The sequence below is a fragment of the Manacus vitellinus genome, unplaced genomic scaffold (genome assembly GCF_001715985.3).
Source record: "Manacus vitellinus isolate BGI_N305 unplaced genomic scaffold, ASM171598v3 scaffold_1_pilon, whole genome shotgun sequence".
Lineage (NCBI taxonomy): Eukaryota > Metazoa > Chordata > Aves > Passeriformes > Pipridae > Manacus > Manacus vitellinus.
The window spans coordinates 35,458,224-35,482,302 of record NW_021939396.1 but is presented as its reverse complement, the minus strand read 5'-3'; the positions used below and the strand labels follow the sequence as shown (position 1 = coordinate 35,482,302).

Genomic DNA, 24,079 nt, shown 5'->3' with positions numbered 1-24,079 from the left:
AACTACCACAGTGGTTTAGCTTGTAGTGAGTATTAGCTTTGATCCAGCTGTAAACAAACAACGTTTGATTTTTTCAGTATGAATATACAGACTGTTAGTACAGGAAAATTAAGTCCAGTGCCCCAGGGCACGTGTACCTTGGACACAGCATGTTTAATGATATATAGCATGTGCCTATTTGGGCAACCTTGCAGACAGCTATAGGGAGTTGTCTGTCTTTGAAACTGGCCCTGGTGACAGTATTTATAATTGAGACCTGGACCTAAGAAGACATTTGGATAATCTCCACAGTTATTCTCTTCTGTCCATCAATTTCTGTAAGTGCTCACTGATCTCTTCAGATGTGTCTAGTTCACTTTGCTCCACAAATGTGCTCCACATATCGCTACTCCTGCAAGGTGAATGGGAAGTGCTGGTGCAGGTGCAGTTAAAGAGAAGCCCAAGTCACACAGGAATTGACCTGAAAATTGGTTTTGTACTTCACAAATGATAATTTGCATTCTCCATTCACACCTTTTTCTTTAGTGAAATAAAATCTTTGCTGTATGGCACCCATGACTTCCCCTCCATGGGTCTGTGTGTTGACTGATAGACAGGAAAGCTGAGCAGTTCCATGTGCACAGGTAGAGGGTCAACTACCACCTTTCCTCAGAGAAAGACATTTCTATGATGTGATGGGGCCTGGTACAGTGAAATTATGCCTCACTCGTCAGGGTGGTACCTCCGCATCACCATTTTTTCCCTCAGGGAACTTGAAGAGGCCCACAGCATTGCTGCTACATAGAAGGCTCCCTGAAGCAGAGGACTATTACCCTTGTGCATGGCCTTCTCCTGGAATTTTACTGACAGAAGGAGATTATTAGCACTGAAGGTCAAATGGTATCTATCCACAGAACACTGTTACTCTATGCTCCCCCTGATGCACAAGGCTGGGATTTACATCTTTCAGTTATTGCAGCTGGCAGACAGGAGGATGACTGAAAGCCACAGGTATGTGCTCAAATCAAGAACAAGAGTCAGTCAGGAAGTCCAATGCCTGAAGTAACACAGTGTTAACTGACGGCACCTGCTTCAGCTTGTCTTGCTTCAGCTTGCATCCAGGAGCTAAGGACTAGTTTCTCTCATGGCACTGATGTATTCCATCTAATTTCCATATGTTTGCTGTATTACAGCAGCTGTCCCAGCAAATCCCAGCACGCTTGTTACTGTACAAACGTACAACACCTTTCAGCAGGTAGAAGGCACAGTAGGTAGGTAGGCAAAAGGAGTCAGAGAGAGGACAGCAGCTCGACACCAGTTGCATGACAGGTCTGGATGAAGCTGACCCAGGCTGGGCTTCCTACCACATCTCCCTGCAACCATGCTTCTGCCCAGGAAGGTTTGTGGGCTTTTCCTGCCCTCGCAGCAGGGAAGGGGCAGTGCTAAGGCATCGTTCAGCTTACCGTAGTTGTCATGGAGGGCGTGAAGAAGGCAGCCAAGATTATAGCCAGCTGGGATGCTCACTCCCTGGGCTGTCTGACACCCAGGTCAGCAGACAGAGTTTCCTCCTCTGTCTGAAACTCCTCATACAAGGTCGTGCTCTCCCGCTCACCCCGGCACTGTTAGACCATGACGCTCAGCACACCACAGTCTAGGATCCAGGCTGCTCTTTAGTCCTCTGGCTGAGCCAGGGCTCCGTCTCTGGGTGGAGATTTCTGCAGTGCCCTGAGGAAATAACCAGGTTCAGTGGCCCAAACTTGTTGAGAAGAACCCAACCTGGCTGCTGTCACTTGGCCAGTGTTATTTATCATGCCAAAGCAATCTGCATCTTAGCTGTAATGATCAAAATGGAGCTGTTGAGGACAAAACAGGAAAGATTGGGCCATAATGAGAAATGTTTAGAAAGCATCAGCTTTTTCTAATGGAAATTTTCATTTGCAAATTTTCATAGTTAATGGCATCAAATGAAAATGGTTTACAGATGTATAATATACCAAGGCTTAGTGATTCTGAGAACAGCAGATGGCTTATACACATCTGAGGAATTTTTTAATATTAAACAAATAAATAAAGATTGGAGAGGAGTGTCAGTCATGCATCTTGTTAGATGTTTAATCAGGCAGATGAGACATCCCAATTTTTCATTACCTTTATTTTTTAGTGCCCCAGACTAATTTCAAATTGCAGAAATTAAGCTCTTCAATTTTTCTTATCTGTTTTGAAGTCTTGGTATCTAGATGATAATTTATCAATAAGTTCTTCAGGACAGAGAGAACAAGATAACTACCAGAAATCCTGCTACTCATGAAAGTATGATATCATGTTTCTTTTTAATTAGCTTTGCAAGAGAAAAGGAATAAAAATGATGTGTGGTAGTGATTTAGAGGTTGCGGCAAAGTTCATAAGAAAAATGTCAGTCTAGCCCTTCATTTACCATATGGGGTCATCTGTCTTGTAACTGAGCACTCAGTAGGACAATCAAACTCTGTTTTAAAGACAGTTTGTTTTTTGTTTTTTTATTTGTTTGTTTTGTTTTTGATTGGTTGGTTGGGGTTTTTTTTGTTTTGGTTTGGTTTTTGTTTTTTTTTTGTTTTGTTTTGTTTTGTTTTGCTTGTTTTGGTTTTTTTGGGTTTTTTTGTTGTTTTTTTGTTGTTGGTTTGGTTTTTGTTTGTTTATGGGGTTTTTTTGTTCTGTTTTAAGTAGGATTTTTTTCTTCCCACAGTAAACCCTAGCTCTAATGGTACTGTATAAACATGCTCCAACTCTTCAACCTAGGGACAGCATATCCCAGGAGAGATCTGCTTCATGTCACCCAGAAACCAAACAGGCTGTCTAGGAATTCAAAATATACACCAGCTTTGTTAGCAATGCCACTGCATGGATGAGCATTCAGCTGCAGTGAGTGCCCAGGAGGTTTATCATGGTCACCACCATCTACCTTGTACCACATAGCTGTAGAGAAGCAGTAAGGAAGCATGTCTACTGCTGGGAGGGATTCCATGGAGCAGAGAATGGGGCTGATGTCACCCCTACATGCCTGGCTCTTTGCTTCTTTATTATCATAGAGATACAGACAGCAAACTGAAGAGGTGAGCAGGAGAGGAACCACTGCTACTCTATCAAGGTCCTTTGCAGCAGAAGAGAAAAAAATAATCTCATTTATTCAGAAAAAAAGATAAAATTTCTATATAGAAGTCATTTCATTGTTCTAAAATTATTATAGGTAATAATTTTATCTCTTATAAAGAATGAAGAAAAAAGGACCATTATTTGGCACCTTATGACCTTTTTGAATATCACTCTAAATCCTAAATAGCACAAACACAAACACGCACCTGCACTCACTGGTGTGGCAGCACAGATTATGAGTGTTGGGCTTGCTCTGCTTTTGCAAAATCGAAACTCTCCTAATTTGTCTAAATGCAAGTGAGACATGACAGATTGTGTGTGTTTTGTGAAACCCTGACTTGTCAAACCTCAACAGGCACAACTTGTATTCTCACCCCATGCAGTTCTGTGACCTGACTGCCACAGACAGCCAAGCTGCAGAGGGAAACATTGCTGGGTTTAGCACCAAAGTCCTAGTGTTGCCATCACCATCTATGCAGAATTTTTGCAGGAACAGCTGCCAAATAGATAGTATATTATAAAATAGCCTAGACTTGGCAATCAAAATGCTTCGGTGAGGAATTTGGGAAAAAAAAGAGGCCCAGCAAGCCCTGCTGTTCAAACAGATGTTATTGTCTGGACTGGTATTCCCCATGCTGATTTGATGCAATTCAACATCTCTTAAAATAAAATTAATGTATAAAGATACATATTTCATCTGTACCATAACTTTTCCCCGCTCACTGCACTAAAGCACAGTTTGAAAACTACAGTGTATCTCAAGCTCAAGTTTCGCTTTAAGTTAGAACAGTTGGAGATTAGTCTACATTAATTCATTTCACCTGTCTGACTCCCTGGGTATGGAAAATAAAGAGAAAACCACACACAGATTCTGAACAACTCTCTTAGGGAAACCTTGCAAATGCAACTAAGGGAGGGCAAGGGTGTTGATACTTAGCATAAAAGGACATGAAAGACATTTATGTTGAAGTACTGCTGTCTAGCCATCGCTCAGGCTAGGATGGCTTGAGTTTCAGCTTCAGATGACACACACTGGCCAGGGAGCTACTGGGCTTGCTGGAGGATCTAGTCTTACAGTGTTACAGAGCATCTAGTGTTATATTCATGAAGTTGGTTCCCTCATTTGCACCTGAAGTAGAACAATCAGTAATTTGGGAAGCCTGTGGCAGCTGTTGCTCAAAGAAGTAGTGGTTGCTGGCTCAAAGTTCTCATACAGTAACTAAACTCCCTAAGGAGCCACAAAGTAGTGCAATCTGCAAGAACCAAAGTGGGAAGAGACAGAGGGTGAACTAGCTTCTGTTCCTAGTAAGAGGAAAATTTTATTATGTTCAGCTTAGTGACATTAAGAGACAAAAGTGTTGCAGGTATAACTCCAGAGACAAAAGACTTACTGGTACTTTTGGTTGAAAGGGTAGACTAAGATTCTTCTTGCAAATATTAATGAGAAACAACCAGTACAAATTCCTCAAATTAAAGCAAAGCAGATGATAAGGTCTTTCAGGTTTCTCTCTTTTCCTCTGAAAGTACTAGATATGGTTAGACCTGTCTTGAGGGGCTGCAAATGGCCTTCATCAATGGTACTACGGTATAAATGCTGCTGATGAATTTAGGAGCTTAGAAGGATTCAAAGAACTAGCTCCATCTGGGGTGAGAATTGGTTTGACCAAAATCTTTGGAGTACTTCCATTCTGCCATGAACTCTATGCAAAAATCTCAGAAATGGTGTAAACTATTCACTGTACTTTGTGTCTCCTCCATAACACCAATAATAACAGCATTATTATTAATAAAATTTAGTAATAATATTAACAATTAGTACTTAATAAAATAATAATTGAGTAATTAGTCACAATAATATGTCTCGTCTTTTGAAAAAGCAGGCCCTTAGGAAGTAGCCTAGTGCAAGAGCTGCTGAGCAAATGCCAGTCATGTGAAGTTCAAACTTCCCAGTCTGAGGTTGAATTCAGGTCATTATAACCTGTTTATATTGGTGCATCAAGAAGTCAGGGAAAAACTAATTTCCTAGTGTGCTTCTAGCTAGAAAATTGCTATTTTAATCTTTCTGTTTTGCTGATCTATTCTTTGGGAAATAGCAAGAAAGCACACGTAATATCAGCTGTTGGACTCATATAACTGCAGGCACACAGTGAAAAAGATCATCAAAGGAAGTTTGGGAGCTACATAGTCACAAACTGCTGTGATTTAACTCCAGCCCATAACTAAGCCCCACGCAGCTGCTTACTCACTCCCCCCACAGAGGGATGGGGAAGAGAATCAGAAGAGAAAAAGTGAGAAAACTCATGGGCTGAGATAAAGACAGTTTAATAAGTAAAGCAAAAGCTGTGCATGAAAGCATAGCAACCCAAGAAATTAAATAACCATTTCCCATAGGCAGGCAGGTGTTCTGTCATCTCCAGAAAAGCTGAGCTCCATCATGTCTAACAATCCCTTGGAAAGACAAATGCCGTAACTCCCGATATCCTCTCCTTCCTCCTCTTTCCACCACATCTATATGCTGAGCATGATGCCATATGGAATGGAATATCCCTGTGGTCAGTTGGGATCAACTGTTCCAGCTATGTCCTCTCACAGCTCCTTGTGCACCCCCAGCCTGATTAGTGGCGGAGAGGGGTGAGAAGCTGAAAGGGCCTTACCTCTGTGTGAGCACTGCTCAGCCAAAACAAAAACATCCCTGAATTATCAGCACTGTGTTCAGCACAAATCCAAAACAGAGCTCCATACCAGCAACTGTGAAAAGAATTAACTCTACTCCAGCCAAAACCAGCCCACAGGCTAATGGTACTCAACCCAATTTTTTTGATGATCAGGAGCAACAACTTCTAGAATTTACTCCGTTTAACCTTTCTGTTTGTTTGCTTTTTGCTTTTCATTTTCAGAAAGTTTAGTTGCAAGCAATGTTTGTTCACTACATTTCTGAGAATCACAGAGAATTTGAGAGGTTTTTGCTTAAATACAGAGTAAATACTTTGTTCAAGTGCTCCTCCAAATAATGATAGCTATTTTTAAATGATCTAAACTTCTTTGGATAAAAGGATCTTGGAATTTTTTTGGTTATATAAAAACTGACAGAGGAAGTTTGCTCTTAAAACATACTGCTTACATATGAAACTGATATAAACATAATGAGGAAGTGATGAAAGCTGGAACAGTATTCTTATCAACAGGTGGCCCTGGGCGGGCAGGAATATACTTCACTATTTGCCCTATAAATCAAGCACTGTATTAGAGAAGAGGTCTGCCCTGGGAAAGAAGGCTAACAAGGGAAGGTAATCAATCACTTCACAGTATCTGTCAATCTATCTTCCATGTAAGTACTCAAACGAAAATAATTTGAAAAGGCACTTAGAAACCTTAATGGATCTTGGACCTCAGCCAATTCATACAGCTTTTCTGATAAAACCACCACCAGATACATACACAGGACCTCCACAGAAGAAAAAAAGACCAAAACAAAACATAACCCCAGATAAAATAAAAAATTAATGACTGTGGTAAAAGTGACTGAAATCTTGTGTACACCTTCCCACCTCATACCCAAACACTTTTAAGTGTGCACTGTCATGCAGTTTTCAGCCACCTGGTTACATACACAGCTCTTTCTCTCACCTCAGGTCTCCTGCCTCCTAAGGGCAATGAAGGGATAATACCCAATTGGGAAATTATTCATTATTGTTCTTCCTGGTTGTTCAAACCCTTTCCATACTTTTCTTGCTGTTCCAAGAAAAGAACCACCACATCCCTAATAGGTCACTAATTTCTATGGAAATCTGTCCAATACAGTCCAGTTTTTGCTGTTGGTGTGCTGAGCAGCATCCACAGCAATGAATAAGGTGGCACTGATGCTGAAGGGGAGAAGTTTAAAAATTAACCTAAAACCAAACTACTCAGCATAGAAGTAGGAATAGGGTCATGGCACACTAATCTCTGTTTTGGATTCACTAGCTTGCCAGGGAATTTTGCACAGCTTGCCAGCTGAAAAGTGATGGGGGTTTGGGTGAGTTGTTTTGTGGTCTTTTCTCCCCACAATGCAGCTTATGGGTTAGGCTCTTACTCTTTAATTCAGTACTTACAGTACTTATTCAGGATGCTTCTTTCCTACAATTTCTTCCTTACCTGAAGGAATTCGAACTGGTCTTGCCTGCCTCCTCGAAAAAGGTTTTCTGAGATCAAATTCTCAGTTCTTGCAACCTAAAGCTGTCCTGTTTTGCATGAGCTAGTTTAATATTTATAGAAAATAGAACTAAGATTCTGTAGCTATAGGGGAGGAACAACAACCTGAAAAGATGGATGTCATTCCAGTTACCTCCAGCTAGTGCTTGAAAGGTTTAAATACTCACTAATTAATCCCAGATGAATTAATTCCATGTTCATATAATCTCTCTCATGCAATCCTGCCAATAGTTCCAGTTGTGCCAGAAAGAGTCCAGTGTTATTCTGTCTCCTCCCTTATTCTTCCCCCACATCCCAAATACCCTGGTACACAACTACATACCACAGTACAGTAAATATCTTACTCAATTTTAGACACCACCACACCGATTACAGAATTGCATAAAATACTGGTTCTTGTAGGCCATCTAGTGGGAAAAGCAGAATACTTCAGAGGAAACCATTTCAAATTTTTCCTTCTTAAAAATGATTTAACATAATCTGCAAGACACATGGGGTTACCTTGCTGATCAATGGATGTTTTTCCCACACAGCAGCAAGCAAGTAGATTAGGCTCATAAGACAGACTCTCAATAAGCTGAGAGTATGGCCACAGGCTCCTCTTCTTCTCTCTCTCTAGTTTGAATTGTAAAAACATTAGAATTTCTATCTGAGCAATGAAAAACCATATTATACATCACTCAGAGTAGAGAGGTCTAATGAAACTTCTTTAAAACAAAATTTTAAACCCTCTATTGGGTGACTGCTAGCTCATTCTGGGTTCCTATAGGTTGCTTCTGACTGGAGAACATGATAGAAGATATCATGTATTACAAGCAACAGACAGAAGTTTCCATTTCACTGAACATTGCAGACAGCAGTTTCTTTGCTTATGGCTTTCAGAGCCCTGAGAGCCCCACCAGTGCTGCAGCCTCTTCCCACCTTCATAGGGGTTTGGCTGCCCATGGCACAAGCAAGCTCTGACACTCTTGCTCCTGGGATGAGCCTGCTGTGAAAAGGCTGTATGACAATGAGTTGTGGGTGGCCTTGTTGAAAGCTCCTACCCCTTGGCTTAGCAGCCACATTTAAGCTCAGGCCCTGGGCATGGGTCCCAGCCTGAGCTGTGCTGTGGGTATGTCTGTGCCTGGCCACGGATCTCACTTATCCTGACCCTGGATTGCTGTAACCATAGCAAGCAGACACAGTTTGTAACCTGTACAGTAACTTCCTGATTTGTGACTAACATAGATGGAAACAAAAAGACAGTGACTATTAATGCTTTATCCATGGCATCTAGAAGAGAAAAAAAGTACACACGTGCTTGAATAAAAGTTTATTTCATGTATCATAGAAAAATCATGCATATCATCAAGTAGGGATTTATAAGATAAAGGAAAGACACATATGTATTCATAATATATAAACTGCTCTCACCATATTACACAAAATGTTACTTACAGTTACACACTTAGGAACTAATTACTACCATTGCTGTTGGCAGAGATTTCACTTGCAAGATTGATCCCTGATTTTAAGGTTAAAAGCTGCCCTCCTTACTTAGGCAAATTCTTTGAGCTATTCCAAAGAACTCAGCCTGAACAAAAAGTAGAAGAATGGACTTGGTTTATAAGTATCCTAGTTGCTACATTTATATGCAACTGTAGAGTGTAACCCTCTTTTTACACTTGGTTCTACTCAGGAGTCAGTTAATAAAGTCACCTATATTAAAACAATAACCATTTCCTGAAGATGGCTGATCTGAAAAATGTAAAAATAAGCTGTAATATCACATATTTAAGCTTGTAACTACCTGGAAGTGTTTTTCTGGTAGACATAGCTAAAGTTCCCTTACAGGTTTGTTTTTTCTTATCTGACGTATTTCACATTCTCTTATGCAGTTGCTTCATGATAAAGAATAAGTTAGAGTGTTTTACTTGAAAAACCTGAGAAACTTACCAGATTTATTCAGATATGGCACCTGAGAATACAAGGTTCTACAAAACAGAGCTGAGCTATAAACCTGAATTTTTCATAAACTCCAAATCCCTACTGATGTTAACAACAATTTTGAAGCTGTGCTATAGAAGAGAGTTATATGTGATTGTCTCAGTTTGTTTTTGGACACCACACAAAACCACTGAACAAAATTTTCGCTAAGCGTGAAGCAAGGTAAAGAAAAAAGGTATCAGTGTATTGCATGCAACTGCTATTATCACATTACGTTGCTTTTAATATGTTTCTCACATACATTCATCTTTTGTTTGAATTCTAGCTGCACTGAGCTACCCAACAAGACTTGTCTTTACCAAGTTAATAGGAAACTACCTCTTGACTCCAACTGAAAATTCTATCCAGCTACGGGAAAAGTCAGACTCTTTAGAGAAAAAATTAGGTTTACATTGTTTTAAATACAAAACAATGAATGTCTGATCTCATATCTGACATTTATTCTCAACTCCCAGACATATTTTGGAGGATATATAGAACTTAATTGAAAAGAATGGAAAGTGGAATCAGCACTTAACTATGACCTCCAAACCTACTTATTTTATTTGATGTTTGCAATGCTGACTTTACACTGCATCCTCATATTTAAGAAGGCCTTACAAGGTATAAGGACTCCAAACAATACTGAATGTACAGGAGAAACTGTTTCACAGATTGGATATATAACGTGCTTCTTAGGTAAAAACATCTTTTTGCTATCATGCCTCCTTACTCCATTTTTGAAATGACAAAAGATCCCTGGCAAGAAACTGGTTGTATACACTTACTTATGACAAATCCAAGAGTCTCATTTGTTAAATCATTTGAAAAGGACAGGATTTTACTAAGCAATACATCTAAGTGTCTAGTGCTATCACAGTCCACAACATTTTACAAAGATAACTCTCATATTTTAAAATATATGAAAGCTTTTCCTTGTACTAAAGGTGATTACTTCAAAGTTTATAAGCATAATCGAGTCCTCTTCCCTGGAAAGAAAAATGCACTTTTCTGCAGCTTGTCTTAAGGTGTGATCCAAGACGATTATTATGGTATTGAATGTAAATTTTTATATTAATGTTCCAACAGTGCAGAATAAATCATTGTAAAAGAAACCTGTTCTGGCTTTCTGTCAATATATCAGCTTAATTACACAATGCTGGTAAATAATTTCATTTATAAATAACAACACTGCACCTTTGACAAGATACACTGCACCTTTGACAAGATACTCAATCAAAAAAATAGGTTTGCTGAAATGCAGAAAATGTTCCTGTGTAAACTGGAGCATAATTATAAATCAATTCTTTTGTTTCCTCATCTTCACTGGGGAAATGGTGCAGGCTCTTCCGGGCTGTAAAACATTGTAAAAGTACAGATCACTCTACTGTCATCCTCCTCAACAATATCTATCTTGGTAAACTAAGTTATTTTGTGTAGCAAAATAACAGCAAATGGAATTATTTGCTGTATAACAGCAAATGGAATTACAGTAACTTCTATGTGAAGAACTGTGAAGAAATATCTTCAGAAAGCTAGTTATAGCATAGTTTATTGCTGGAGAGGGAAAATCTAAAGCCAAGACTGTACAGAAATAGTTATCCAGGAAATATTGGCAGTATATACCAGAAATACCAGTATTACTACACTTGTAACACTGAAATAAATGCATCAGAGTATCAACCTACTGAAAGTATCACACTGGCAACTCCGCACAAGTTAAAATTAATGATGGATGGATACAAAAATAGTATTTCAGCAAAATGGTTTAGTTATTAATTTGTCACAGATGAGTGTATTTTTGCCAGCTGAGAATAGTTTACATTTTTTACCCTATGGCTTATTTTCAAAGTTAAGGAAGACACTCAACCTTTCATCAGCCAAAAACATCAATTACTCATCACAAAGTTATGATACGAAGTACTTAGTATGAGCAGCTTATTCTTCTTTACCTTCCCAACAGATTGGGAAGCTAATGAATAATAACTTCTAATTTGGTAGATGAGATGGGGGGTAGACACATACAGTTGGCTGAAGCAAGTTTGCTCTATAGAATTGAAGGTCAACAGATCCAAAAGCTAGTGACATAGTGTGGCACTATGCACAAGCAGAGTGCCACATATGTATATGTGTAAACATATACAACAGAATTCACATTGTGTCTTAACAGGACTTACAAGCAGACTTGGCACTTGTTTTGCCACATTTACTTCAATAATGGCCTGAGCAAGCTTACTTCTATTGGTAATACAGTGTGCAAAGAGATACCAGGGAAAGTAGTGAGCAAAACCAGAAAACACACTGCATTGTAGTATTAAACTACAAAAGAAAAAACAGACTCATACTGTATTTTCTCCTTTTTCCCCTGTTATTTTTGTCTTAGTCCACCATCTCATAGAATCATAGAACAGTGTGTGATGGAAGGGACCTTAAAGGTCACCTAGTTCCAACCCCCCTGCCACGGGCAGAGACACCTTCCACTAGACCAGGCTGCTCAGAGCCCCAGTTCAGTCTGGCCATAAGAACCCTATCAAAATTCCTAAAATACAGGAAGCTTACAGATACTGATAAGGAATTCTACATGGTTGTGCTACCTTTTCACAAAGAGGACTGGGACTACTTTATGCAAAAAAGTGCCCTGAATTTGTACAAAGTACAACTTTTATTTCTACACTCTCAATGACTAGGTCAGCACAAGTTGTATTTCTTTAAATCACTGTCTACTTTCTCTAATAGGTGACTCTTTTGATTAGAGATCAAGTCTAGAGATCAAACTCGATTAGCTTAATGATTATGTTCTTCATAGTGCCAATCAATCAGGTAAGACAATTTCATAAATAGTACAGCAGAATGGTTTAATAGGGATAAATAAAGGAATAAAGTTTGATTCCTTCAAATACTCCTGTATTTATATTCTGCTTATTTATAGCAAATAGACAAGAAGTGTCATAAATAGCAGTGTTATGCACTAATTATGTTCAGATTCTTAAGGTATAAACAAACAAATTAGTGCCTCTGTAAAATGAAAAAACTTTTTGTGCTGTCTATAGTCTACAACTGTTGGGCACTATATTGCACCCCTTTGACACATCTATATACTGGCCAAGTAGTATTTATAATCCTAATGACATGCATTTTTGCAAGCAAAATTGAGAAGATATTGAATGACTATAAGCCAGTTTGGAACTGAAGAAACCTCTGGAATTATGGAGTACTTTTTTTGTTTTATTGTCTTTGTGCAAGGGAGGTCAAAATGTTACAGTGATATTTTGAAATGGTAGAAAGTCACAGCACAATGTTTTAGAGCCAGTCTACTGAAAAGAGTTTGTGGAATGCTTGGCCTTTTGATGTCACTTTGACTAAGCCATTCTATTTCTAGTATCCCTTGGTTTTTTATAAGCCTATAAAGCTTGCAGTCATCTTCTCAGAAAGCTGTATGAGGTACTGAACTTTGACAGCTGAAAAAGAAGTCTGCTGTCTTCGAAGATTTTCGCTAATGCTTCACGCTACCCCCCACATTTATAGCTAATAAACTTTTTACCTTCATTAACGAAGAAATCAGCCATATAATATGCTGCTCTTACAGCGGATGGGGAATGTGGAATGCCTGGAGAATTCTTCCACTCAAAAGGATTTTTCTCTGGATGCCACTGCAGGCTATAAATTGGGTATTTGTATGCTACAACAAAACACAAAACACGTAAGCAAGGTATATCCCTTAAGAATTATGTGCTTAATCTTACTGCAAAAGAAATTCAAAGGATGAGCTACAAATATGCCTCACTTAACAGTTTCACAAAAGCTTAAACAACAAGTTGAAATGCTGTTAAAATCACAGTAGAACTGAAGGAAAATAAATGGATGTTGTAAAAGGAGGGTCTCATTCCATGCAAGAAAATATTTGTATATCACTTTTTTGATTATTCGTTTCAGAATTAATATATATATATACACTAAAAAATAATGTTACAAGTGTATCAGTCTCAAAGCTTCCTATATGCTGCCAGCATCACTCAACATTCAATATTCACAGCCACACAGGATGCCAGTTCCATGGGAGAGATCCAAGACTTAGTATCTCCTTGAAGGCCCGGTCAATCCAGGGGCAGCTCCCATCTGCTCTGGCCAGGCTTGATCCATGCTGGGGAGTCACTCCTTAACTTTCTTACAGAGAACAGCAGCACAGCAGCTGATGACTGCTCTGTGATAAACTGCTTGCAGGCAGGGATGATGCCTGTCATTAGCCTAATCAGGTTTGCTGATCAAAGTGCTATTCTTCTCTTTTGGAGGACAGCCAGTATGCCACACAGAAGAATCCCATTGGTGACAGCTGGGCCTTACTGTAGGGCTGTTAGTGATGCACTGATCAAGATAAAGCACTCCCTGAAGAGCTAAATTGTTTCTTGAGCTGAGCAAGCCTAGTGCAAAACAGACAACATAAGGCAAGTAATGCAAAAGGCTTTTGGAGGAGTGCAATTACCAGTATTACCACTAAAGTAATGAGGGATGTTGCTATTCCCTCAGCAGCCTGAATTGCTCTTCCCATACAGTAAACAGATAGAGACCATCTAGGGAAGGTAAGCCTAAGCAGACAGATGGAAAGCAAGGCGCAACAGAGGCACACTGCACTGCAGAGGCATTAAACTACTACAGGACAAGGGCTGTGCAGTTCACATCACAGCACTCAAATATGCCAGTGCTAAAATGTAATAGCATATTTGGAAGGGGAACAGCAAGTGAGAGAAGTAATTAGGCTCACAGTTACGTACTCAAAAGACAAAATATCCCAGCAAACAGAGTACGCTCCTCAAAGCCAGAGCACTGACAGAGCTGATGCTCATCCTGCTATTCTAACAACTTGCAATATGAATTAACATCAATGCCACACCACCTCTAAAGAACTAGTTTGTTACAGTCACAGTTTCCAAAGCAAATTTATTTCCCTACCTTCCATGGTAGATATAAACTCCACTTCATCATCAGTGTTAGTGGTCAGAACATTATAGAAATTACGAAGCTTCTCATTATTTGTGAAATTCTGTGATAAAGAAGGGAGGAAAGGTGTTATTTGCTCATTTATTTCTAGTTTTAACAAAACAAATGTGTTTGTATGCAGGAAATAAAAAGATCAAATACCTCCATGGAGAGGCTCCACATATGGAAGTTTGATGTCAATGGCTCAGTAGCAAATGCGTGTAATACATCATCAGGGAAATTCCTGAACAACCTACTGTCTTTTGCAGCTATGACAAAGAAAAAAAAATGAAAAAAGGATATTGTCCATTATCCAAACTGCTATCAAATGGAGTAATACTGAACAGAAGACAATTAATAAAATGCTGCATTAAAATAAAACTTTTTTGGTAGTAAAACTTTATTATTTTAGAATACGTTGCAAGAAAAATCAGTGAAATAACTACAACACATTTCCAATATGCTGTTACCACTGCCTTGACTCAGAGAGGATCCAACTTTGCCACCTAAGTTCTCACTAAAATAAGCATCATTATTTGATGCTCATTTCCACTCACAATGAGCACAAATGACAGAACTTTTGAATGCTACATGATCTGCAGATGGACTACTCGTAAAAGGTAAAGTATCCACAGAGGCTACATTTTACAAGTGTTGCTGAGTGCCACAGCTCTATCTTAAGAGATCTCTCTGATTTCAGTACTATTCAAATAAGACAGTAATGCTAATATTCATCATTAGGAAAGATGTGATTTGAAAAATTTAAAATCACCTTCTCTCCTAGTTTGATACGTTCTGAACCTGTGAATTTGTTCAACCTGGCAACAAAAAGGGCCTAAATGGACATTATTTTTGTAGGTCCAAATTATCAAATGACTCAAAGAGCCACAACTGTGGTTTTTGCTGGCTGCTGTTGGTTTCAAATGGCTTGTGCTCATATCTCTGCTTTAGAAGTGACAGAGTTGCGCTGACTTTCTAAAAATCATCAAGGTAACTTAATAACAAAGAATTTAACAAGACAATCATCAGAAACCTCCCGAACATTTACCCCTGAATATTTTTCATGAAAATATACCACCTCTCAGCAAAACTCAGACATGAGATGTAATGAATTTTTCACCTGAGGTAAAGTTCAGAGGGAGTGAAAAACCATTTGTCTTGGTATTAACAAGCAAAACTTCGCCACTTGTGAGATACGTAAGCTCTTCGTGTCCAAGACATGTTCCCCATACTGGGAAATAATCTCCGTTATCATTAGCCTTCAAAATAAAAGTAACAACATAAGGAAAAAGTAATGAAAGTTTACAGAAAAAAGACTGACAACAACTTCCTACTCTTTTCACTTTCTTTTGTGTAGGTGAGAAGTATAACTACTACAGTAGTACAAAATTATAATAATCCTATTGAAATAAGCACAGATTCCCTTAGTTTTTCTCCCAAAATATGAACACTAAGGGATAATATACACGTTTGTTGAAGAAGCAAAAGCCTAATGTTGATACTGATTTGCTGTTCTGTTCTATGAATAAGTAATGTTGAGAGAAGCCTAAAGAGAAACCACAAAATGGCAACATTTCCATAAAAAAGACAGTCATTAGAAGGAACACAAATGAGTCCGTCACTATATTGAGAAAAAGCCTATCCATTACAATTCAGACTTTTATATGAAGCACGCTATGATCACCTAGCAAGGGACTTTTGCAACATCCACAGGCTCATGCCCACCCACCTGTATTAGGAAAACATGAATTCTACTACTAACATAGCTGCAGTCTTAAGTGACATACTTCTAAATTTGTTTAACTAGCAGGTTTGGACCTGTGTTCCAGAAAGAGAAAATGTGAGTTTAAGCAACACTAAAAAGGGGCAATCATTTTGAAAAGCACAAAAATTGGCAATTAGTGTGAAAACAAGGGAAAAAAAGCAAAAAGGAGAAAAAGAAAGAAAAAGAGAATACAACTAGTTTTTCCTGTCACTTAACTAAGCACACTGCATACATGCAGTGGAAATCTGCATTTTTATATGATTTATACCTGATAGTAAGCACATGTAAGAGACTGCAACATGTTTCAGAACTCCTGTTTTTGTGAAATCTGAGTAGTCTTTCTTAACTTGATTCTATACATTTTAAAGTTATGCATAACAGAACACATACACACACACACACACACCCTCCTTGCCCCCAGAGAGCTGCTGTTCAAAGCCATTTTTGAGAAAGCTGAAATAACAGGCTTAGAATAAAAGTGTTACCCTATTGCATTTCTGACAGTATGTTAATAAAAGCCCAGAGAAGTACTTCTCAGAGCAAGACATGGAAAATATACAGAAGGAAGGCTAATAGTACTGCAGTCTGCATGACCACCTGTCACGCACAGCTAGGCACAGGACTTACATGAAAGACAGACAGTGGAGTTGCAAGTGAGGACTAAAACCACTGAAGGCAAACAATAAACTACAGTTTAAAAGCAATTACTAATGACACAAAGATTTTGTGTTCCTCCCTTTTTTTTAAATAAACAATAGCATGGAGGCTAAGCATGTATTAAACAACACCCAAGACATCACATTTTAAAAACTAATTTAAAAGCTGGAAAACAGTATTTCATTTAGGTTTTTGCCTAGTTAGTAAAATTCTATTGACTTGATTGGGGATTAGCATTTTTCATCCTCTATTCATATTACAGCAGAGCCAGATCAAAGTAATTTCTCGTTGTGAACACTGGCAAATGAAAAGGACCTGATATAGGCTTCAGGAAAACATAAAATTCAGTCCTAGCTTACCTTACCTTAGTAAAACTACCAATATTTTATAGCATTAATTAAATCTTGAAAGATGAAAATCAAAACACAAAATCAACAAACAGCAAAGAAAAAGAAAAACCTTGGCTTGTTAATAAGGGTTACCTATGATGAACTGAAAATTATTTCCTGCCTTTCATTCACTGGTAGTACACATATCAGCTAATGATGACATCAGCTCTCTGACCATAAAATGACATAGGCAATTCAGTTCATCATTGTGAAATGCAAACAGAATTTCATAATAGTGCAATAAACCATGAGAAACCCTTGCCCCAGTACTAAATACCAGGACACAGGCTGCAGTTCACACAGTGAGCAGTTCCAAAGAGACAAATGAGATTAATTGTCTCACATAAAAGTGAGACAGTCCTTGCAAGACTCAAGTTTAAGGCAACAGACTAACAACCACCATGAACAAAGACAGACAAAAGAATAAAAACATTGGTGTCATGGGGGCTGAAGAGATGGGAACTTAATTATTGAGTTGTATCAGTGACTCGTCCTGTGAATGCCACTGTCTGTGCTTTGCTTGCTTGCTGTTGGAAAGTTGGTAGCAAGGGTAGAAGAGGAATTCCTCACTGCCAATGAACACTTCTACCACAGTAACAGTTTAAGCACTACTAATAACTGCCTTTAGAACTGTGCAAAGTTTTCCAAAGTATGGTTTTTGTGAGAATTTTAATCAGTGTTAGTTGAAAATAAAATAAAGTTGGTAAAGAGGGAAAAAGGAAGAAAATGTATGTTTTTATTCAATTTGAATACAGGAGATTCTTAACAAATCACAGGGATTGTATATAAAGCTCAGTGCATCTCCATGCCTTTCCACAAAGCAAGTTTTACCTCAAAATGTGTGCTTTGTATCTGAAACTCTTCTGCTCTAAGAGAATTAAATTTTTAATAAGGATTCGGAGTCTTCCTGATGTTCTTTAAAAGAAACGGTTTACTCAGAAATTCAAATCTTTTCTTAATAAAGCTAATGATCATATAAACATTTAGAGATAATTAATACAACCTCTCAAGTACTCTTCCCACTACTTTTGTATGCTATATATTAAGCTAGAGTTTACTTTAAAAATCTGCTATATTAAAGTTACCAATGCAAAGAAATAGGTAAAGTGGTATAAGGTGCTAATGCAGATCCCTCATCTGCACTTCCAAAGATATACTTAAATCTACCTAGAGATAAGGCAGAATAAAGGTGTTTCACTTGCTGTAACATATACATTAGTGTTATGTTATTGTGAATTGGTTTATTTGAGAGTCACTCCAGAATTCCTTCTGAGCAGAAGAGGGTGTCAGAAGTCTGAATCTTAAGCTGCTAAATGACTTTTTTTTAATGCAGAAGCAAGAAATGAACTACCTATTTTCAGGCTTACAGTTAACACACTGGATGCCAGTGCAAAACTGAAAAATATGAACCTGTCATTTTGATCTCTGAACAGTGACAATAACAAGAACAGACTGTTCCTCAGTAATTACCTCTAACGCCTTGTGGTAAAATATCTTAGCAACCCTCGCATATTCTGAAGTCTTAAGATCCACACCACCTCCTGGAAAAAGTACCCTGAAAGGCAACATCCAAGAATATGATTAGCAACAGTGATAAAACCAGAATGCAGACAACATACACAGAGAAATGTCTGATAGCAGTTTTAAGGGTACGATTCAGGTCTAGGTTTCAGAAGTCTATAGACAGGCATCTATGCTTCCATTATGGACAGCAGGGATCTAGTCAGGAAAGTCACTGGATATTCAAATAGGTTTTCTAGAGTAGATACTGGCAGGTAGGTAGGTTGAACAGCCCTGTCGGCTCCACTGACTGTACTGACTAGCATTCCATTAATTGTGTGACTTTGGACAGCTAGTGCACATGTAAATAGCTAAGTTTAGGTGTTTAGTCTTTAACTGAATCATATCCTAAATCTTACTGTTCTTCCATTGAAGAATGGTTAGTACCACAAAGTAGTGATCAAGCCTACTGCAACATATAGAAGAGAATAAACAGAAAATACAAAAAATATACAAATTTCAGCTGGTATACAAAAAGGCTGTATGCCATTTCTCTGTCAAGTCCTGTCCTGACTCTTAGCTGGCTCTTACTACCCTTTAAAATCCTGGCCCAAATCTTAATTCATCCTGTTCAGTTTCATGAAAGAACTGCAGCCCTGGCAGAGTGATCTTCTTATTGCAGACAATACAGATCAAAAAGTTTCTATTAAAAAGAAAAAAAAGTAAGTTTGGCCATGACCCTTGGTCACACAGGATCCTATATAGCTGAAGACCAAGCAATCTCAGAAACAATTTCAAAAAAATAGTGCACAAGCCTTTTCCACCACAAAAAATAATCATCAGAAGCAATTCCCTGTGTGGATTCCCAAACCCAAACACCACAAAAAAAGATCCAGTGCAGTCTAGCAGAGATACAACATGTACACATGACGACACAGAAAGTAATAAAATACCATCAAAACAGTAACATAAAATAAAAGAAGCCTCTGCTGGCTGTATCTGCAACAGTGCCCACAGAACAGAACTGGATGTGTGAGTGTTCTTCATCCCACTGCTGCAGAACCTCAGTTAGATTTACTCAAGTCACATCCACTAGTTGTTGATTTTTTACCAAAATGGCTGAAGGATTTCCTCAGCATTTCTGTGCTCTAAAAATGGCAACCTGTATCAATGAGATACTAACAAGCAGTTAGAATCAACTAACATCTCAAGTGACCCCAAGCCTTTGCAGAGCAACTGTGCTTTTAAACCATTGTGACCAGGTTTATTTTAAGGTGAATAATGCACAGGATCATGCAAAAGCCACCAAGTGTTTGGTGGAAAAGAAGTATTCACAAAAATATAAATCAGATTACTCTCCATTGTCAACACTGAAAATTAATACAGCTGAAGGTATTTTTAAAACAGGCTAGATTATAGATTTCTTCAGAGATCTAATTAAACAAATAAGGTGAGCCTTACCTGGAAGTGGTGAAAAATTCACTCCACCTATTCCTTTTGTTCAAACCAAAAACTGGTCAATACTAATTAGGAAAAATGATTGCCATTTTCGCTAATACAAAAAGGAAATAACCCATTAAGTAGCAATGATAATGGCTTGACACTGTCATAAGCAGATTGAAATGCAACTACGTGTATTCCAGTATCTCTAACTGGTTAGAGCTGATGAGGTACACTGAGCATTTCAAAGGCTACCTCAAGCGTACATTGCTATATTCATAAAATTTTGTCTCTACTATAGCAAATTTCGTGATTTTAAGAAGGTAGCATTTAATAATATGAAATTTCCAACTGCAAAGAAGCAACATGAAAGATCATTGTATCTCCTTCTTATTCTAAGTTTCCATAAAAAGAGAAGTAATTCCCTCCAGAGATCTTATTTGTTATTTATACACACAGCTATACTGTGGAAGCCATTAGTGGAGGGTTACAAGAGGAAACATAGAACATCCTTACTCACCTACATAGCACAAACTCAACTGACAGTCACTGCAAAAACAGAAGGACATGGGAACTGGATCTACTTGCCTAACACCCTCTTCTGCATCGAGGTAGGTGGTGAGGTAGAAAGAATGGAAGACTCCGTTAGTGAAAAGACCTTTTGGTAACCAAAGAGAAGCTGGTAGCCATGAGAAAGGGATGAAATTATTAATTTTGTCTCCAACATGATTAGCCACAGGGGACAAAGTGTCACTGTCTAATACTTGGTTATATATCACAAGACTGCAAACACCCAGGGGTTTAGTGCACAGGGCATGCTGTGGTACATGAGGACAGTGCTCTCTAAGGACAGCCAAAGGCTAAAATTCTGAAAATTCTACACATGCTGACTAACACTCAAGCATATGCATAAGTTTAACAAAAATATCCACGGTTTAAGATGCTCACCTCATGACTACAAGTAGCCCAATCACATGCTAGGGCTGTGGAGTGCAGCATCAGCTGATTTTAGTCTTCTAAAGTGCACTTTTAGCACAAGGCTAAAAAACCATAAAAGGTTTTGACTTTGCTAAGCCCACAATAAAGTCTGTTAAGGAAAGGGTAGGAACAGAGACGAAATATCAAGCAAGTGCTACTAAACATCAAAATTAAGGTGACAGCTCAAATGAGGAGGAGAGAAAAATTAACAGAGAGGAAGTGGGATATTTCACTCGCAAAATTGTTAATAACTATGATGCCGCTTCTGCCTGCCTGCAGACTAGCACAGGAGAATGCCAAGATGAGCCTTGGCACTGTTGCAGATTATCTGTTGTGTTCCTCAAGGAAGGAAAGGAAGCACATCAGTACTGGATGAAATAATGCACTCTCTCTCTTAGAATATATTTTCACATATGCAGTGCCCAACACAACCTCTTTATAGAGTAGGAAGACTGTTCTTGGGAATACAGCAGAGCTCAAAAACAGAACTATCATGTGTTTCAACAGAAAATCAGTGCTCAAAACTCACCCATTAATAGAGTGGAATATTCTACTATATTCTTCATCTGTAAGATTTAACCTGAAACACCAAAAAATCATTATAGAATACACATGAAATACACATATTTAACCACAAAAATATAATGGTTATTGAACAGAAGCGTCAGACATAGAAAATATGTAGAAAGCATGCTTTAAACAGAATAGAATAGACCCAGTTCAAATTAATCATTTCACTTGAAACAGCTCAATCCATAAGACTGAAAATAGGGCCCTGTCAGGTACAGTTCAGGATTAGGTACTCTGAGACCCTTTTGCAGACGCTCAAAAAATTTACCCTTTACAGGAAGGGTATGGTTATTATTTCCTGCAGACTGGCAACTCCGGTTTCCAGCTGACTCCAAGAAGGGCAGAGCTGCAAATCCTGGGTCACACCCATGCACCCCCAGCCTCCTTGCCAGCATGGCAGTATGAAAAGCAGAAAAGGGCTTGGTTCTGGGTAAACACTGCTCAGTGATAATAAAACAATCTCTATATTATCAACCCTGTGTTCAGCACAGCTCCAAAACATAGCCCCATATCAGCTACTCTGAAGAGAATTAATATTACTCCAGCCAAAACCACATAGCACAGATGGCTACATTTCTGAAGAACTGATACGCTGGGTACAAGTAAAGTGTCCAGCTTTGCTGCATCTAACTCAATTGCCAGAATTAGAAGCATCCATTTATGGATGAAGCTTCTGGTCAACAAACATTCTGAAAGTCCCACTAGCTACGTGAGGAATGTTGGCTTCTAATTCAGGCACTTAACTGGTGCTCTTATTGGACTGTGTAGATTTTCTGCAGATGTATTAGTATAGTTTTTAAGTTCTGATAATTATAATTTTATAATTTGATTTTAGTGCACTTAGTATTTTATAGCTAGCTGCTGGTTATGAAGTACAGTCAGTTATGTTACTTAGTCTGCTACTTTTTACCCAACAACCAAAATACAACACATGGAGTTAGTAACCCATAGTTTGAACAGAACAGGACTTTGGTTTCTTAAAGGAGCACTGATAGCCTTCCTTGATTCCTTGAATTCTATGGCTATAGAATGTGACAAAAGATAGTAGTATCTATGTATCTAGATGTCTATGTATGTTTGTAGGCACTAAACAGTAGACTTAAAACAGCTAACTTCAAAAACCACAGATGCAAACTACAAAGGGCAATTTTACAGGTAAAAAAAATTAGTACTTTCCAAAAAGAGACTATTAACATAAGAAATATTAAAATGTACACGTCCACTCTGCTTTTATTCTGATTTCTAAAGACTCCCTGAAAACTCCAAATAGTCTTTGAGGAGCAAAAAACACGCAGAAAAGCAGCACAACTGCCTCCTATGTTTCTTAAGTGGCACCCTTATATAATACAATTATTATCTACTCCTAAGGATATTAAAAAATATACCTTATTGGCACAGCTCGGGCACCAGCAGATTCCACAAATTTCACATATGAAGCTGCAATATAAGATCTTCCAAAGCCCTGGAACTCACCAAAGTGGCATTCCTGTGCCAATATCCCTGAAAGGTCAAAAAAAAATTAGCACTATACATATTTCAAACATTACACACTGAAAGAAGAATCACAGAACCAGTGAATCAGTTAGGTTGGAAAAGACCTCGGAGATCATCAAGTTCAACCTTTGATCAAACTCCACACTGTCAACTAGACCATGGCACTAAGTGCCATGCCCAGTTTTTCTTCAAACACTTCCAGGGACAGTGACTCCACCACGTCCCTGGGCAGTTCCACTCCAATGACTAATCACCCTTTCTGCGGAGAAATTCTTCCTAATGTCCAGCCGAACCCCTCCCGTGCAGCTGAAGACTGTGCCCTCCTGTCCTGTCTCTAGCTGCCTGAGAGAAGAGACCGATCCCCATCTGGCTACAACCTCATTTTAGGCAATTGTAGAGAGTGATAAGGTCACCTCCGAGCCTCCTCTTCTCCGAGCTAAACAGCCCCAGCTCTCTCAGTCGCTCCTCATAAGGCTTGTGGTCTTATTAATTAATTAATTAAACTCCCATTTCCTATATGACAGGTTGCAGCGATATATTTACTGCCCGGAGGAATTACAGGCACGGAGACAACGAGGCATCAACTACGGTGCCCCGTCACAAGGTACCGCACAAACACAGACAACCTGACGAAGACTCGGCTTCCCTGCCTAGCACCATAACTCCATAAACAGCCTATCGTTGTTTTAAGATTTTTTCTAGAGAAAGCATGTATAGCGTTAACGCTACTTGCAACAGCTCCAACCAAACCTACGCTCGGGGAGACATTTCACTCCACCCAGAAACCGGCAGCGGTTCCTTCCCTCCCGCGGCACCCCCGAGGCGGCAGCGAGGCAGCCCGGCGCGGCCGGGGATGCGGGGGAGCGGCCGCCCCTTACCGATGATGGGTTTGTCGTTGCGCTCCGCCGAGCGCTCCCGCAGCACGAAGGCGGGGGCGCGGCGCAGCACGGCCAGCAGGAGGAGGAGGGTGGCAGCCGGACCCAGACGGAGCCCTGCGAAGCGCCCCATGGCCACGTCGCCCACGGCCAACCGGACCGAACGGCTCCGG

The 24,079-nt window shown here is 39.0% G+C and overlaps 1 protein-coding gene across 1 annotated transcript; it reads right to left on the bottom strand.

Moving 5' to 3' along the window:
- Positions 1 to 8,596: 8,596 nt before the first annotated feature.
- On the bottom strand, positions 8,597 to 24,079 carry GGH (gamma-glutamyl hydrolase). The gene is made up of 9 exons (XM_018079932.3): positions 23,910 to 24,079; positions 22,923 to 23,037; positions 21,497 to 21,547; positions 18,520 to 18,604; positions 15,359 to 15,497; positions 14,401 to 14,507; positions 14,212 to 14,302; positions 12,806 to 12,943; positions 8,597 to 10,618 (listed from the first exon to the last, which is right to left on the bottom strand). Exons 1-9 carry the CDS (start codon positions 24,037 to 24,039, stop codon positions 10,497 to 10,499), a joined length of 978 nt encoding a protein of 325 aa, XP_017935421.3. The 5' UTR covers positions 24,040 to 24,079; the 3' UTR covers positions 8,597 to 10,496.

Excerpts from the sequence above, each read along its gene's own strand:
- GGH (XM_018079932.3), bottom strand. The coding sequence starts at position 24,039 with ATGGGGCGCTTCGCAGGGCTCCGTCTGGGTCCGGCTGCCACCCTCCTC. Across the intron at positions 23,038-23,909 it reads CAACGACAAACCCATCATCG|GGATATTGGCACAGGAATGC; the intron begins GTAAGGGGCGGC and ends TTGACCTTTCAG. Across the intron at positions 15,498-18,519 it reads TTTACCACAAGGCGTTAGAG|GCTAATGATAACGGAGATTA; the intron begins GTAATTACTGAG and ends TTTATTTTGAAG.